At 45.2% G+C, this 15,427-nt stretch overlaps 1 protein-coding gene across 2 annotated transcripts in view; it reads left to right on the top strand.

Annotated features, from left to right (window-relative positions):
• Nucleotides 1-1,302: 1,302 nt before the first annotated feature.
• Nucleotides 1,303-15,427, top strand: part of Marchf2 (membrane associated ring-CH-type finger 2) — a 29,326-nt gene continuing 15,201 nt past the window's right edge. For both annotated transcript variants that reach the window (XM_051178783.1, XM_051178784.1), the window contains exons 1-3: nt 1,303-1,366; nt 5,000-5,081; nt 9,385-9,612. In XM_051178783.1, coding sequence (XP_051034740.1) covers nt 9,437-9,612 — 176 coding nt within the window. In that variant the 5' untranslated portion in view covers nt 1,303-1,366; nt 5,000-5,081; nt 9,385-9,436. The remainder of the gene's footprint in view (nt 1,367-4,999; nt 5,082-9,384; nt 9,613-15,427) is intronic.

The following is a 15,427-nucleotide window of genomic DNA, read 5'->3' on the forward strand; positions in this document are numbered from 1 at the left end:
GGTATTATAGGCATGTACCACCATGTCCAGACTATACAGTGCTGGTGATTGAGCTCAGGGCTTTCTGTATGCTAGGCAAGTTCAACTAAGTGGTTTGTTTTGTTTTGTTTTTCATTTGTTTGAGCGTTCCCGCGAGCATGCGTGCGTGTGTGCGTGTGTGTATGTTCTAGCAGAACAAACATGTTTGTATGCAGGGATATCTCTCTTTTCACCTTATTTTAAGACAGGATCTCTTAGTGAAAAAAATATTACAGGATTGACAGTAAGCTCCAGGCGCTCTCATTTCTACACCATCCACAGCATTGGGGTTACAGAAGTTCAAAGCTTCATTCAGCAAAAGCTAAATGTGGGTGCTGGGAACTTTAACTCAGATCCTCATGTTTGCCAGGCAAGAGCTCTTGCCAACTGATCCACCTCTACAGCTCTTTCTGCCATCTCTTGCTCCATTTTTGTTTTTGAGACAGGCTGTCCTGACTATCCTGGGACTTGCTCTGTAGACCAGGCTGGTTTCGAACTCACAGAGATCCTCCTGCCTCTGCCTCATGAGTGCTGGGATTAAAGGCGTTCGCCACCAACGGCCTGGCTTTTTGAGTTTTTGTCTGTTTGTTTTTGGTTTTTGTTTTTTTTTTTAATTTATCCCTTGCATGAATGATGTTGGCTTTAGTCTCCACCACAGCACCCTACCCTTCTGGGCCAGTTTTGTGATCATACCGTCTCTCCTTACCCTAGAACTGGTAAGTATAATAAGGACGAATGCCCAGCACACACAAAGTCCTTGATTCGATTCTGGCACCCTATAGCACGGAGGTGGAAGATAGAGGCTCATAGGTTCAAGGTCATCCTCTACAAGGTGAGTTTGAGGCTAGCCCGATCTACATAAGACTTTGTCTTCAAAAAAGACGGGAAAAGGGAAGCGCAAAGAAATCATTTGGAAAGTGTCAAGTTCAGATCTGTCCAGGCGTTGTTTACTTAAGCGCGCCTTTGTTCTGCAGCAGCTGGCAGCAAATCCACCAACCAGAGCTTGGGATAGGGAGGAGCCGGGACGAGGCGGGGCCCACTCTGAGGGCGGAGCCAGGACGCAGCAAGGGCGGAGCCAGAAGCTGCGGCGCCGCGGGGCCTGAACCGCCCAGGACGTCCCCGTAGCTGCAGGCCCCACCTCCTGGGGCGGGACGTGAACTCTGATTGGCAAAAATGGCTGGGAGGCGGTCTCCATTGGTTCGCCGTGCTGTCCGCTCGGCGGGCGGTGCCCGGACGCAGGTGCCGGCCGGAGCGGAGCAAGCAGCTGCTGACGGGCCGGGCCGGGCCGGGACCCGGGCCAGGGAGAACCGAGGGGCCTGCGCGGCCGCCCGGCCCGGCCGCGAATCAGGTAGGCACGGAACAGTGGGTCAGGCCCAAATATGCAGGCGGGTCCACTGGGTCCCTGGTTCGAGGCCCCGACACAGTACTCAGGCGGGACAGCTAGGTCTGCACTCTTGGCCCCAAGCCTGCTCGGGACTCAGGCACCTCGGTTTTCATTTCGAGGTTGGTGAGAGGTCTCAGTGTCTCGACACGTGGTAAGAACCTTCTTGAGCCTCGGTTTCCCCATCTGTGAAAAGTGGGTCATCCCGGAGCCAGCCTGATTTAGGAGATGGCTGATAAGGAAAGCGCCTGGCATACAGTAGGTGGTCAATAAGTGACTAATGTCATTCAATAACCCTGTTTATAAGGGTTCTGTCTGGATAATAATTAACATTATGAAGAGTTGGGCGCTTCACAGAAAAGCTACTCAGAGTGCACTGTGTTGAAAATGTTGTTTTTCAGACGCTAGTCAGGGACTGCCAAGGTGGCTCAGCTGGTCACGGTGTTTGCCTGAGTTCTGTCTGTCTCGAGGTCTCATACCGTGAAAGAAAAAACTGACTCCAGAAAGTTGTCTTTTCAACTCCGTAAGCACATGCTTCTATGAGTACACCCACATACACATGGACAAACACACACAAAATCAGTAAAATTCAAAACACTTTTAAAAGTTCTGTAGTCACAAATGTATGTGGTTAGTGGGAAACATACTAAGTGGAAATACTAAAAATAATTCCTCTCGTCCAAATGAGCAAATTGAGGCCCAGTGAAGTTAAGGCTGTTACCGCAGACCAAACAGTAAACAAGAAACAGCATCTGGGATTAGAACTTAGTTTTTAGTTTCTGGACTGGGGATGTAGTTCAGTATTTGCCTAGCATGCACTAGGCTCTAGGTTCAATTCCCAGTATTGCCAAACACACACACACACACACACACACACACACGCACGCACGCACGCACGCACGCACGCACGCACGCACGCACCAAAATAAAAAAGAGAAAGATGAAGCCCAGAAAAAGAAATTAACTTGAACTAGGACCTACAGCAGTGGCAGAGCCAGGATAAAGCATCTAGGTCATGGGTCATGACAATATGTTATCTCAGGAACTCTGGAGGCTGAGGCAGTTCAAGGCCTGACTGGGTTACTTAGTATATCCTTGGTTTTATTGCTTTTTTTTTTTTTTAAATACATATATTTTTTAACTTTTTTTTTTTTAATTTTATTTTTGAGGCAAGGTCTCACTATGTAGCCTCCAGGTTAGCTTTGAATTCATAGAGATCCAACTGCCTCTGCCTCCCCAGTGCTGGGGCTAACTGGTTGTTTTTTTAAGTTATGTATGTATGCCTGTATGAATTTATGTCTATTACATAAGAGCACATAGAGGCCAGAAGAGGGTGTTGGATCCCCTGGAACTGTAGTTACAGGCAGTGGTCAGCCACCATGTAGTTACTGGGAACCAAACCCAAGTCCTCTGCAAGGGCAGTAAGTGTTTTTAACTGCTCACCTATCTATTTAGCCCCTGACATTTTAAAACATTTGTTTGTGTATTCACTTCTTTTGTTTATATGTGAGTTTGTCTGCCCTTACCCACTACAGCACATGTAGAGATCACAAGACAACTTTTGGGAGCCTGTTCTCTCCTCCTGCTGTGTGGGTTCTGGGGATTAAGCTAAGCTCATGAGACTTGGTAGTGGCAAGCACTTTTACCCAAGGAACCATCTTACCAGTCTTGAAAATGAAATGAAAAGCAAGCCCTGGAAGCTGGGCAAGGAAGCAGGGGAGTGAGCAGAATGACTGTTGCAAGTTTAGTGCAGCCTGGATCACAGAGCCATAGAGTCTGAAAGGCTCTAGGTAGAAAAAGAAAAAGAAAAAAAAAAAAAAAAAAAAAAAAAAAAAAGCTGAAATGTAGCTCAGTGACTTACTCAGCATATTTGAGATTCAGGGTCCAGTCGCTAGTATTGCACATGGAGAGGAGGGTAGTACTCATGAATCCTGTTAACCATTGTCTGAGATTCTATAGGCAGTTTATGGTTGCTGAGGGGGGGAGGAACATTCTCCTCAGAGATGTGCCCATACTCCTGAAGTAAACACCCATGCTCCTTACTGGTGCCACTCCTTCCAAAAAGAGTAAACACATTAATCTAAAAATGAAGATAAATAAATAAATAAAGAGTCTGAGTGTGATGCTGCATGCCTGTAATCCCAGAATACAGGATGCTGAGGCAGGAAAAATCACAGAGAATTCAAGGCCAGTGAGGGTTATGTAATGAAATGCTGTCTCAAAAGCAAAGCAAACAAAGGAAGAAAATCTAGGGGCTGGAGAGTTCATTAAGAATACTTGCTGAGCTGGGCAGTAGTGGCCCAGCCCTTAAACCCCAGCACTCATGAGTCGGAAGCAGGCTGATTTCTATGAGTTCAAGGCCAGCCTGGTCTACAGATCAAGTTCCAGGACTGTTATACAAAGAAACCCTGTCTTGAAAAACAAACAAACAAACAATCGTTGCTGCTCTTGCAGAGGACCTGGGTATCAGTCCCCAGAACCTTCATGGTGGCTTACAGCCATCTGTAACTCCAGTTCTAGGGAACCTAACTCCTTCTTCTGATCTTGTCAAGTACTCACTGGGTACATGCATGCAGGCAAAAACTCATACATATAAAATTAATAAAACATAATTAGTAAGACTAATGACAAATAAAATTAAACAGGTCAACAAAAAGAACTAGTGTCTCTTGAGGGCCAGACAACTCACTGTACTGTTTAAGTTCAAATCCTGGCTTGGTCCCTTGCTAGTTGGGTGACCTTGGATGAATAGGCATGCCTTCTGAACTTTGGCCTCTCCTTCAATCAGTGAGGCTAATCACTGGGCTTATAGTTTAGTTGTGGAGACCTGATGAAATCCATCCCAGTAGCCTTAGAGCTGTTTCCCATCATAGAGACTGACAGGCTAGCCTCTGAGGCTCATCTAACCGATTCTCCTAATCTGTTACAGAGTTGGGAGTGAGAAATGAATGCAGCAATACTACACACAGTCACTCTGTGCTTGATGTAGGGCAGGGTGCTGGGGACAGCAGGAAGAATGGCCGATAAAATTCCTTCTTTCCGGAGTTCACTGAAGGGTAAAAGACAGGCATGGCAGGTCCATTAACAGCATTTCAGAAAGGACCCCATGCCATAAGGAGCCTGAGAGGTACTTCAGGGATGTGACCTTTGAAGGAGACATTTAACAACAATCGATTGAAGTTTAAATGTAGGCAGGTAGCTTGGTAATCTAATATTTAGGGTGTATTGTTTGTTTTTGAGATAGGATCTCTTGTAGCCCAGGCTGGTCTCAGACTACATATATTGCTGAGGATGATCTTGAACTTCTAATCCTCCTGCTTGCATAACCTGGATGCTGGGATGACAAGTGTGTACCTCCATACTCAGTTTTATAAGGCAATGGGGAGAAACGCAGTGCTCTGGGCATACTGGATAAGTTATGCTACCGATTGAGCCATAAACCTAGCCTTAATATCCAGTGTTTAATACATCTTTGCTGATGTTACTTTTTTATTTATTACATTGTGTATGTGTTCTTTCCACTATTCGGGTTCTGGGAATAGTGCCTTTACCTGCTGAGCCATTTTATCTGCTGATGTTTGTTTTGTTTTTTGCATCAAGGTCTCCTGTAGCTCCATTTGGTTGCCAGCTCTCTCTGTAGCTTGATCCTCCTTTCTCAATGTCTGGAGTGCTGGAATCACAGGTATGTGCTACCATGGCCAGCATTGCTGTGACTATTTCAGCAGTTTATGGACTGGTATGAGCAGATTTACTGGTGTTGGTGGGTTTCCCCATATAGTAGGTAAAGTAAGGAACTGTGATGATTCTTGTAATGCACAATTGTTGGTATAAATCCTAATGTCTGTCATCTTTTAGCACTTGGAAGACAGAGGCAGGAGGATCAGGAATTCTAGCTGAGCTGTATAGTGAGAGATCCTGTCATTAAGGGGAGAGAGGGAGAGAGGAGAAAGCAAGCATTAGGGGAATGGTTCAGCTGATAGAGTGTTTCCCTAGCATGCATGAAGGCCTGGGTTCCATCCACAGAACTACATACATCAAACATGGTATTCCTGAAATGGCAGTATTTGGAAGGTGAAGGTCGGGGCTACAGAGACGGCTCAGGTTTAAGAGCACTGGCTGCTTTTCCAGAGGACTTGGGTTCAATTCCCAGCAACCACATAATTGTTCACAACTGTCTGTAACTCCAGTTGCAGGGGATCAGATGCCCTCTTCTTGCCTCACAAGCACCAGCTGTACATTTGGTACATAGATACACATGCAGGCAAAATGCTTATCTACATAAAATAAAGTACAAATAATAAAATTTAAAACCATTAAATTGCTAGTTCAAGGTCTTCTTTAGTTAGTTCTAGGCCCACCTAGAAATCCTGTCCCAAAAAATAAAAATGAAAAGAAAAGAAAGAGAGAAAGAAAGGAAGGAAGAGAGAGAAGAGGAAAAGAAGAAGAATGGAAAGAAAGGGGAAAAGATCCAACATAAATCATAGAGGTTGCGGTGGACTCTTCTCAGCATGCATTCTCTCGAAGGGCCTAGCACTTCCCCACTGACCTCTCAGCTGGATGTGGTGTTTGACGGAGCATCAGTGTCCACAACAAGGCAGGCCTGGCCAGTGCCCTGTGGGTGTTATCTCAGGTTCTCAGCCTTCCTCCTGGCTGTGTCTGACTTCGGTTGATACTTGCTTATCTGACCTACAGTGGCTCAGCTGTGGAGGCCTAGGAGGTCATGCTGGCTTTTTAGCTGAGCTCTTCAGGGAAAAGCTGATCTGTCTAGGTGCAAAAAGTCAGTTAATAATTTATATTCCATGTCTTTGGGTCTCCGGTTTTCACAGGCAGGGCTGGTTAGAGTTGACTTGGTGTCAGGCTGGCCCTATCAGTTGGGCCTAAGAGTATTTGTAAGTTACTGTTTGTAAGAGCTACTGGGGGCTCTAGATTTAACTCTTTGAGACAAGAGTCCTGGGTGTTGGACAAATTGAAACCAGTGATCTTTGGCTCTGGATTGATGTCTAAGGAGCCTTCTGGGATTTCTCAGAAGAGTCAGACATGATGGCACAATCCTATGATCTCAGCTACTTGAAGAACTGAGGCAGGAGAGTCTTAAGTTCAAGGTCTGCCTAGGCTACAGAGCAAGCTCCAGGCAAGGTCAGCCTGGGTAGCTTGGTGATACTCTGTCTAGAATTAAAACATTATGGGCCAGTGATATACTTCATAGACTGCTTACTGCTAAACCTGATAACCTGAGTTTGAGCCCCTAAGACCCACTTGGCAGGAGAGAACTGACTCTTGCTGGTTGTCCTCTGGCCTCCACATGCACCTGTGGCATATCCACTCTTTCCTCCATAAGTGAATGTAACATAAAGTTAGTTTTAAAAAAATGTAAAAATCAAAAAGGAAAAGTTGAAAGTGGTGGGAAAAGCAAGGAGCTGGGAGTGAAGTTTAATGGTAGAGTGCTTGCCTGGTCAGACCGGCCTCTCAGTTCATATCCTGCTACTAAAAAGGAAAAAACATTCTTAGAGGAAACTTACATAGAGATTGGAAAGCTGGAATCCCCTTCTGGCTACTCTAGAGAAGAGTATGAGGTGGCAGAGGGCTCCTTTTTGCTGACTGGATCCTGAGGCAGGGGCAGAGTTCCACCATACTCACACTGAGCAGACTTTAGAATGGCTACCTCACTATTTCCTGTGGCCAGCCTTTCCTTGGGAACTGAGAACAGAGCAACTCGTCTTCTGGGGACACAAACATGTGTCATTTCCTTGATGAATTGAGGTCTCCTAGAGTGCACGGTCCAACAGAAGCTGTGAGTCACAAGGGGCCTGAGTGATTCACCGTTCTAGTACAGTGCAAAACATTAGGTTTCTGTTTTTTTCTGTCTCTCTCCCCATCCTCTGCCTGCACTATTGCTAGGGCAGCACTTTACTGCTGTTGTGTCTGTCCCAGGCCCTCACTAGATTCTAGGCAGGTACTCTAACTCTGAGTCATGCTCCCAGCCTCTCTAGATGCATTCTGCTTTGTTAAAGACAGCTTAATGTGTTTTTAGCGCAGTCTCAAGGATCTGGTCTTAGGTAGATTTTTGTTTTGTTTTGTTTTTTGAGACAGGGCTTCTCTGTAGCTTTGGAGTCTGTCCTGGAATTCACTCTGTAGATCAGGCTGGCCTCAAACTCACAGAAATCCACCTGCCTCTGCCTCCCAAGTGCTGGAATTAAAGGCATATGCCACCACCACTTGGCCTGGTTTTATCTAGAACAGGATGGTTCTGACTGTGGAAAAAAACTGAGCGAAGGCTCCAGCACACAATATGTGTGCAGTTACTTTCAATTGCTCTCTCTGTGTGTATGCCTGGCTTTTCCTAGAAGACTGAGAAAATCCAGCTCAAGCCCTAGCTGTCCTCCAAGTCTGAGCTAATAAGTTGTGTATATCAGCTTGTAGAGTTCTCAAATCTACATTTTACAGATGCAAACAGAGATCCAAAGAGGCAAGTCTTAGAGCCCTGTCTTAGTGTCAGTTTGGTTATGACAGATACTATGACAAAAGCAACTTAGGGGAGAAGACAGGATTTACTTTAGTTCACAGTTCCAGGTTCTAGGCCATAATTTCAGGGAAGTCATTAACAGCAAGAGCTGGAGGGCATTCATCATGTCACATTTGTAATCAGGAAAAGAGAGCAAGGAATGCATGCAAGATAGTGCCCAGCTTATTCTGTCCTTTTCATTCAGTCCAGTCCAGGGTGGCTCTTCCCACCTCAACTAACCAATTAAGAAATATCTAGGGCTAGGCAGTGGTGGCATGAACCTTTAATCCCAGCACTCAGGAGTCAGAGGCAGATGAATCTCTGTGAATTTGAGGCCAACCTGATCTACACAGTGAAACCTTCTCTCAAAAACAAAACAAAACAAAAACAAAAACAAAGGAAAACAAAAGTGAAGTTGTCGAGTGAAAACTTAAAAACAAACCATTGATTAGGAAAAAAGGGATAGGGGGTACCAGGTAGTGGTGTCAGCACAAGTCTTTAATCCTAGCACTTTGGAGGCAGAGGCAGGCAGATCTCTGTGAGTTCAAGGGAAACCTGGTCTACAGACCTAGTTCCTGGACTGCCAAGGCTACACAGAGAAACCCTGTCTCAAAAAAAAGAAACAAAAGAAAGGAAGGGACAGAGGGAGGGAGGGAGGAAGGAAGGAAGAGAAATACCTAGGTAAAAGAGACTCCATTTGTTTCCACAGGTAAAAACACTTGCCACCAAGCCTGATGACCTGAGATCAATCCCCAGGACCCATATTGTGGAAGGAGAGAACTGACCTTTGCAAGTTGTCTTCTGATCTCCACATACATGCTGTGGCACATACATAAACATACACAGAACAAACATAATTTAAAAAGAAAAAAAATCCTCAAAAGCCCAACCACATCCCAACCTAGTCTAGACAGCTCCTCATGAGAGCCCCTTTTCAGGTGGTTCTTGATTGTGTCAGTTTGACAACTTAATTACCATCACAATCCCTGACAATATGGGATTCAAGGGCCAGGCATGGTCTAAAATCTAGCATTCAGGAGGCTTAGATTTTAAGTTCCAGGCTAGGCTATAGAGTAAGATCACAAGAGGGACTCAGGCTGGGAAGACCACGTTGTGGGTAAAGGCTAGCTGTACAAATGTGAGGACTTTAGTTTACATTCCTAGAACCCATGTAAAGCCAGGAATCATAAACTTTACATGTAATCCCAATCCTAGTACTGTGAAACAGGGAGATAGGGGCAGGAGAATCTCTGGAAGCTGGGACTTCAGCTGCCGTAGTGTACACAGCAGAAAACGAGAGACTGTCAAATAAGGTGGAAGGCATGGATGTGTCCTGGAACACATTCACTTGCCCTCACATACAAACACTTGCAAGCACATGTACACACATGCATACACACCTCAAAAAAAGGGGGGGGGGTAACCCAACTGTTTTTGTGACTCACATATTTTGCCTTTGGTCTCTCTGCTGGCCTCCCCTCAGGCTCCTAGGACCATGGGTCTCAGGCCTTGAGGACAGGAGGCTCCCTGTGGCCATGACGACAGGTGACTGCTGCCACCTCCCTGGCTCCCTATGTGACTGCTCTGGCAGCCCTGCCTTCTCCAAGGTTGTGGAGGCCACAGGCCTTGGGCCACCCCAGTATGTGGCACAGGTGACTTCAAGGGATGGCCGGCTGCTCTCAACTGTCATCCGGGCTTTGGACACACCAAGGTGAGTTGTGACCATTAGCATCCTGGCTTTTGGACATTTCTCTCTGGGTTGAGTGATTTTCTCTTAGTTTGAGATCAGAGGTTCAGTCACTGAGAGAGGCTAAAGAGGTAAGTGTGCCAGAGAAAAGAAGCTAAATACTGAGGTTGGAGAGATGACTCAATGGTTAAAGCTCTTGCTGCTCTTGCAGAAGACCAGAGTTCAGTTTCGAGCAAAAACAATGGACAGTTCACTGGTGTCTATAACTCCAGCTCCTGGGGATCTAACACCCTCTTCTGGCCTCCTTGGGAACTCCCTCCCCACAGAGACAAACAAATACTAAAAAATAGATTTTTAAAAGGGCCAAATAACTGGGTGTGGTGGAACATGTCTGTAAACGGGGCTAGGGAGATGGGCCAGTCAGTAAAGTGCTTGCTATGCAAGCTTGAAGACCCAAAATTCATCCCTGAAATCTATGTAAAGCATTGGGCTTGGTAGCCTGTATTGTAATCCCAGGCAAAGACAATCAGATCTCTGGAATGCTCTCAGCCAGTCCACCTTTCTTTAAAAAACAAGGTGGGCATCCCCTGAAGAACAGTACCTGATGTTGATCTCTGGTCTTAACATACACACACACCCGTGCACACAGACAGGAACATATACCAGGCTTTTCTTTTGGCCCACCAGCCACCTCCCAAATCATGACATGGAGACTTTTTATCAGTTATGAATGCTCAGCCTTATCTTATGCTTGTCCCACTAGCTCTTATAACTTACCCTGTTTCTCTGGATCTGCATTGTACCTCAGGCTGCCTGGCTTCTGGTTCCCCAGTGTGTCCCTCTTTCTTCCCCTTGTTCTTTCCTCCTTCTCCCCTCCTTTGCCTAGGTTTCTCCTCCTACTTATTCTTTCTGCCCACCAGCCCTGCCTATCTCTCTCCTACTTAGCTATTGGCCATTAGCTTTTTATTAGACCAATCAGGTGCCTTTGGCAGGCAAAGAGAAACAAATGCAATACATCTGGACATAATTAAACAAATTCAGCAAAAACAAATGTAACACAGCTTTACACAGTTAAATAGCCCATAGCATAAACAAATGAAATACATCTTTACATAGTTAAATATTCTACAACAGGAACACACATACACATGCACACATAGAGCTTGAGTGTGGAGACACATATTTATAATCCCAGAACTGGAGAGGCAGAGAGAAGTGGATCCCTGGGACTTGTTGGCCCTCTAGCCTAGTCAGTGAGAAACCTTGGCTCAAAAAACAAGATGGCATCCAGTGATACTGCTCAGTGGGTAAAAGCCTCATGATTTACCTGAGTTATATCCCTGGGAAGCTCATGATGGAAGGAGAGAATCAACTCCTGAAAGTTATCCTCTGACCTTCACATGTATGTCTGGCACATATACACCCACCTGTCAACTCACACAACAAAAAATAAATGAATAAAATATAATTTTAAAAACAAGGTAGACACCTCTGGGCCAGTGGGAGACTCTGTCTAATAAATAAAGTGGATGGCTCCTGATGAATGACAACTGGGGCTTCCACAAGCATGTGCACACACATGCATGCTCACCAGCACCCATCTGCACACCTTACACAAGCACACACCAAAGTACATGTTATAAATTCCAGCACTTGGAAGCTAAGGCAGGAGGATTAAAGTTCAAGGCAAGCCTGGGCTACAAAGGGTTTGAGACCATCCTAGTTTACATAGCAACATCCTTTTTTCAAAATTACTAATAAATGAACAAATTGGGGTTGGGGGTATGGCTCAGTGATAGAGTGCTTGCTTAGTAAGGGCAAAACCATGGGTTCTCTTTCGGCACTAAAATTCCAGAGGACTATGGGAAATCCAAAGACCAAGTGTTGAAAGTTGTTTCTTGAACTTTTCCTGGGGAAATATGAATAAATGCTTGCTTCCTCCCTCAATATCTCCAAAGACGCCACCAATGACAAACTAAAATCTAGCTCCACCAAAATCTAGCTGTGGGGGCCAATGATTTTACTGGGGTTACTTAGAGAACATGGCTGGGCGGTTACTTACAGGAGCATGGGTACCCCAGAATAGCTGCGTCACCAGAAAGTCACCTAGAATGGATGATGACTTCCCTACAGCACTATAGAGTCCCCCTTCATGAACCTCCCACGTACTGTATAGTCTAGCATAGCACCTCTTAGACCACAAGATCATGTGTAACTTGGAAATAATGGAGTATAGTTAGCAGGGAGAGGTGCAGGTGGTGGTGTCTGGGGTTTCAGGGGAGGGGCTAGTGACCCACCTCCTCTTTGTAGGAGGGAAGGCCAACAGTCAACAAGCTGGATCTTAAAGGTTGTTTGTAAGTAGTTCCAGCTACTCTGGATGAAGATGCTGAAAGCTAGCATGCCGAGAGGATAGGGCTCTACAGCAAGTAACCTTGGGCTTTGGAGTGAGGAGTGTGGAGAACAGGGCCTGAGATGAAACTCCTGTGGATACCTTTCTCTCCCTGAGTGACCTGCAATAAATTAGACCAGATCTCTAAAGTAGCAACACCTTTCTGGTCAGATTATTCTGAGAATATGCTGTTACGTTCCTCAGAGTGTGGGTTTTGCTACCCCTGTCCCTAACGAAGGTATGTTCTAAGGAGCCCACTGTAACTGAAAGGATCATCAGCTGAAAATGCTGGGCTGGCAAGATGGCTCAGTGTGTAAAAAACTGGCCACGGATGCCTGACAACCTGAGTTCAACCCTTGGAACACACCTAAATGTGGGAAGAGAGAAGCAACCATAGCAAGTTAGGTGGGAGAGACAGGCAGATCCTGAGAGCTTGTTGGCTAGCTTGCTAGCTTAGATGAAAAGGCAGACTTCAGTTCAGTGAGCAACCCCATAGAAGTAACCTGTAACTAATGTGTGACTCTCTCTCTCTCTCTCTCTCATACACACACACACACACACAGATTAAAGCTCTTCCAGGCCTTCATTCCCTCCCTTCTCCCCCACTTCCCTTTTCTGCTTCCCTCCCCCTCCCTTTCCTTCCTTTTCTTTTTGTTTTTTGTTTTGGTTTGGTTTGGATTTTTCTTTCTGAAGACAGGATGCCATATAACCCATTCTGACCCTATGCTTGTTTTGTAGCTTGGCTGACCTTGAACTCCTGCTCTTTTTACCTCTGCCTTCTAGTAGTGGAACCACAGATGTGTGCCACATTACCCATCTTCCTTGGACTTTTTAATATCTGCAAAGTGGGAGCAAGTGAGCACTTTCCTCTGTGGCTCATTGTGAAAATCAACGAAACCCAGTATTGCACTTAGAATAGAGCCTATAGCCAAAGCTCTGGAGCCAGACAGAACAAGGGGAGCCAAGGGAAGAGGAACATCGGTTTGAGATTGGCTTGTGTAGCACAGTGAACCCAAGTCTAGCTTGGGTTATGTAGTGAGTGCCAGTGAGATCCTGTTTCAGAAAGTAAAACAACTGAACATACTTTGGAGGCAGAGACAGACAGGTTTCTGTGAGTTCAAGGCTAGCTTGGTCTATGTGACAAGTTCCAGGCAAGCCAGGGTTACATAGTGAGACTCTGTCCCTAAATAAATAAAAATAAATAAATATAAAAACAAAGTTAGGGATGTTGGCACATGCCTGGCATCCCAGGACTGGAGGGGTAGACACGAGAGGACCAGGAATTCAAGGTTACCCTCAGCTGTGGTGGCAAGTTAGAAGCCAATGTAGACTGCATGAGACCCTGTCTAAAAATAAACAAATAAAAACAGGCTGAAGTTGGGTGGGTGGCATTTGTCTTTAATCCCAGCACTTGAGAGGCAGAGGCAGGCAGATTTCTATGAGTTCGAGGCCAGCTTGGACTACATAATGTGTTCCAGGACAGTGAGGGCTACATAATGTAACCATGTCTTTTTTTTTTTTTTTTTTTTTTTCTTTTCTTTTTTTGGTTTTTGAAGAAAGGGTTTCTCTGTGTAACCCTGGAAACCATGTCTTAAAATGAATAAAAATAGGCTTGGGAAGATGATTCAATGGGTAAAATGCCTACTATGCCTGCATAAGGATTTGACTTCAAATCCCCAGAATCCATATAGAAATCCAGGTGTGGTACTCAGGCCTACAAACCTTTACCCACTCCTGCAGAGAGATAGAGGTGGAGACAGGTGAAGCCACAGAAGCCTGGAGCAAGTCTGGGACATATGGTACACATGAACACTGACCCTGCCTCAAGCAAGGTGGGAGGTTGTCCTCTGACCTCTACCCATGTGTCATGACACATATATACATACATTTATTATATATACATATGTATATACACATTCATATCTGATAACATAAATTGAAAACAAAACAAAATGGCCCAGAAGTGACTCACACATGGGGAGTGCTCAGTAAACAATAACTTATGCTCTTTCTGCCTCTTTCAGAATTGTTCCACAGCTTCCAGGGCTTCCCAGAAGAAACTGAGCTGATGTAGCTCTTAAGAGTCTTGCCGCTTCTTTCCCTGAGTTGGTTTCCAGAATGGGGAGTCCTTTCCTGTGACCTTTTATGGGTGTGTGTATGTGTGCGCGCGTGTGTGTTTGCATGTGTATAGGTACACACATATGCAGTTGTGTATACATGTGTACTTGTGGAGATTGGAGGCTGACATCAGGTGTCTTTCTTGTCTAACACACAGGCACCCATACACACAAGTGTGCTGTTGAGGCAGGGCCTCTGACTTGAACCTAGAGTAAATACCCAGCTTGTTCTGGGAACCCCATCTACATATCTAGGTGCTGGGATTACACATGGGCCACCACATCCGGCTTCGTATTTCTGTGGATGCTGTGGATCCAAACTCCAGTTCTTATATCTGCATGACAAGCTCTTTACCTATTGAGTGTCTCCTTGAGTCTTGCCAGTGGCCTTTTGGTACTGCAAAAGAAAACCGCATCTTAGAGACTGGGCTGAAAGGAAAGATGTGAGCCCTCTCTTTTGTGGTCTGGGCTTTTTGGCATTTCTGTTGGTTTTCAGACAGGATCTCATGTAGCTCAGGCTGATTTCCAGCCTTGAACTCCTGATCCTCCTGGGTCTACCTCCAAAGTGCTAGGTTCACAGACATTCATGTTTTATGCCGTTGTGGTGGTGGAGATGGAACCCAGGACTTCCTGACTACTAAACAAGCACTCTGCCAACCTGAGCTACAGCCGCAGTCCATTGTTGGGCCTGTTTCAGAGTAGCCAGGCTTCTACCACACAACCAGAAAACTGGAGAAAAGGTCTCCCTGTGTGTGTGTGTGTGTGTGTGTGTGTGTGTGTGTGTGTGCGTGTGTGCGTGTGTGCGTGTGTGCGTGTGCACACATGTTCCTGACAATATGCTTTTGGGCAGAAAGTTTAGAAAACAACGACTCATGTATTGAATATCCCATGAGTCCACTGAAGCTACACCTCCTTCCTTCTGGAGCTGGCCCAGGAAGAACTCAACATCCCCAGAGACTGGGCTGTGATTAGAGACTCCCCACAGCAGCTGTTATGGATGGTTTCTATGCCTGTTCACCCATCCCACCCCTTGTCTTCCTCAGCCATGCACAGAAATACAAATTAGTGATTTTTCTCATATGCACAGGTTTGTCAGACAGTGTGACCTTTAGATATAGATAGAGCCAGGAATTTTGATAATGTCTTTTTAAAAAATCTTGTGTATTAGTATATGTGTGTATAATCATGTGTTAATATATATGTGTGTAATCATGTGTATGTGATATATGTTAATGTATCATCATGTATGTTACTATATATGTGTGATTATATTGTGATGTGTTAGTGTATGTGTATGATGTGTGTTAGTATATGTGTGTAATTTTGTGTGTGA

The sequence above is a fragment of the Phodopus roborovskii genome, unplaced genomic scaffold, assembly GCF_943737965.1.
Source record: "Phodopus roborovskii unplaced genomic scaffold, PHOROB, whole genome shotgun sequence".
NCBI classification, from domain to species: Eukaryota; Metazoa; Chordata; class Mammalia; order Rodentia; family Cricetidae; genus Phodopus; species Phodopus roborovskii.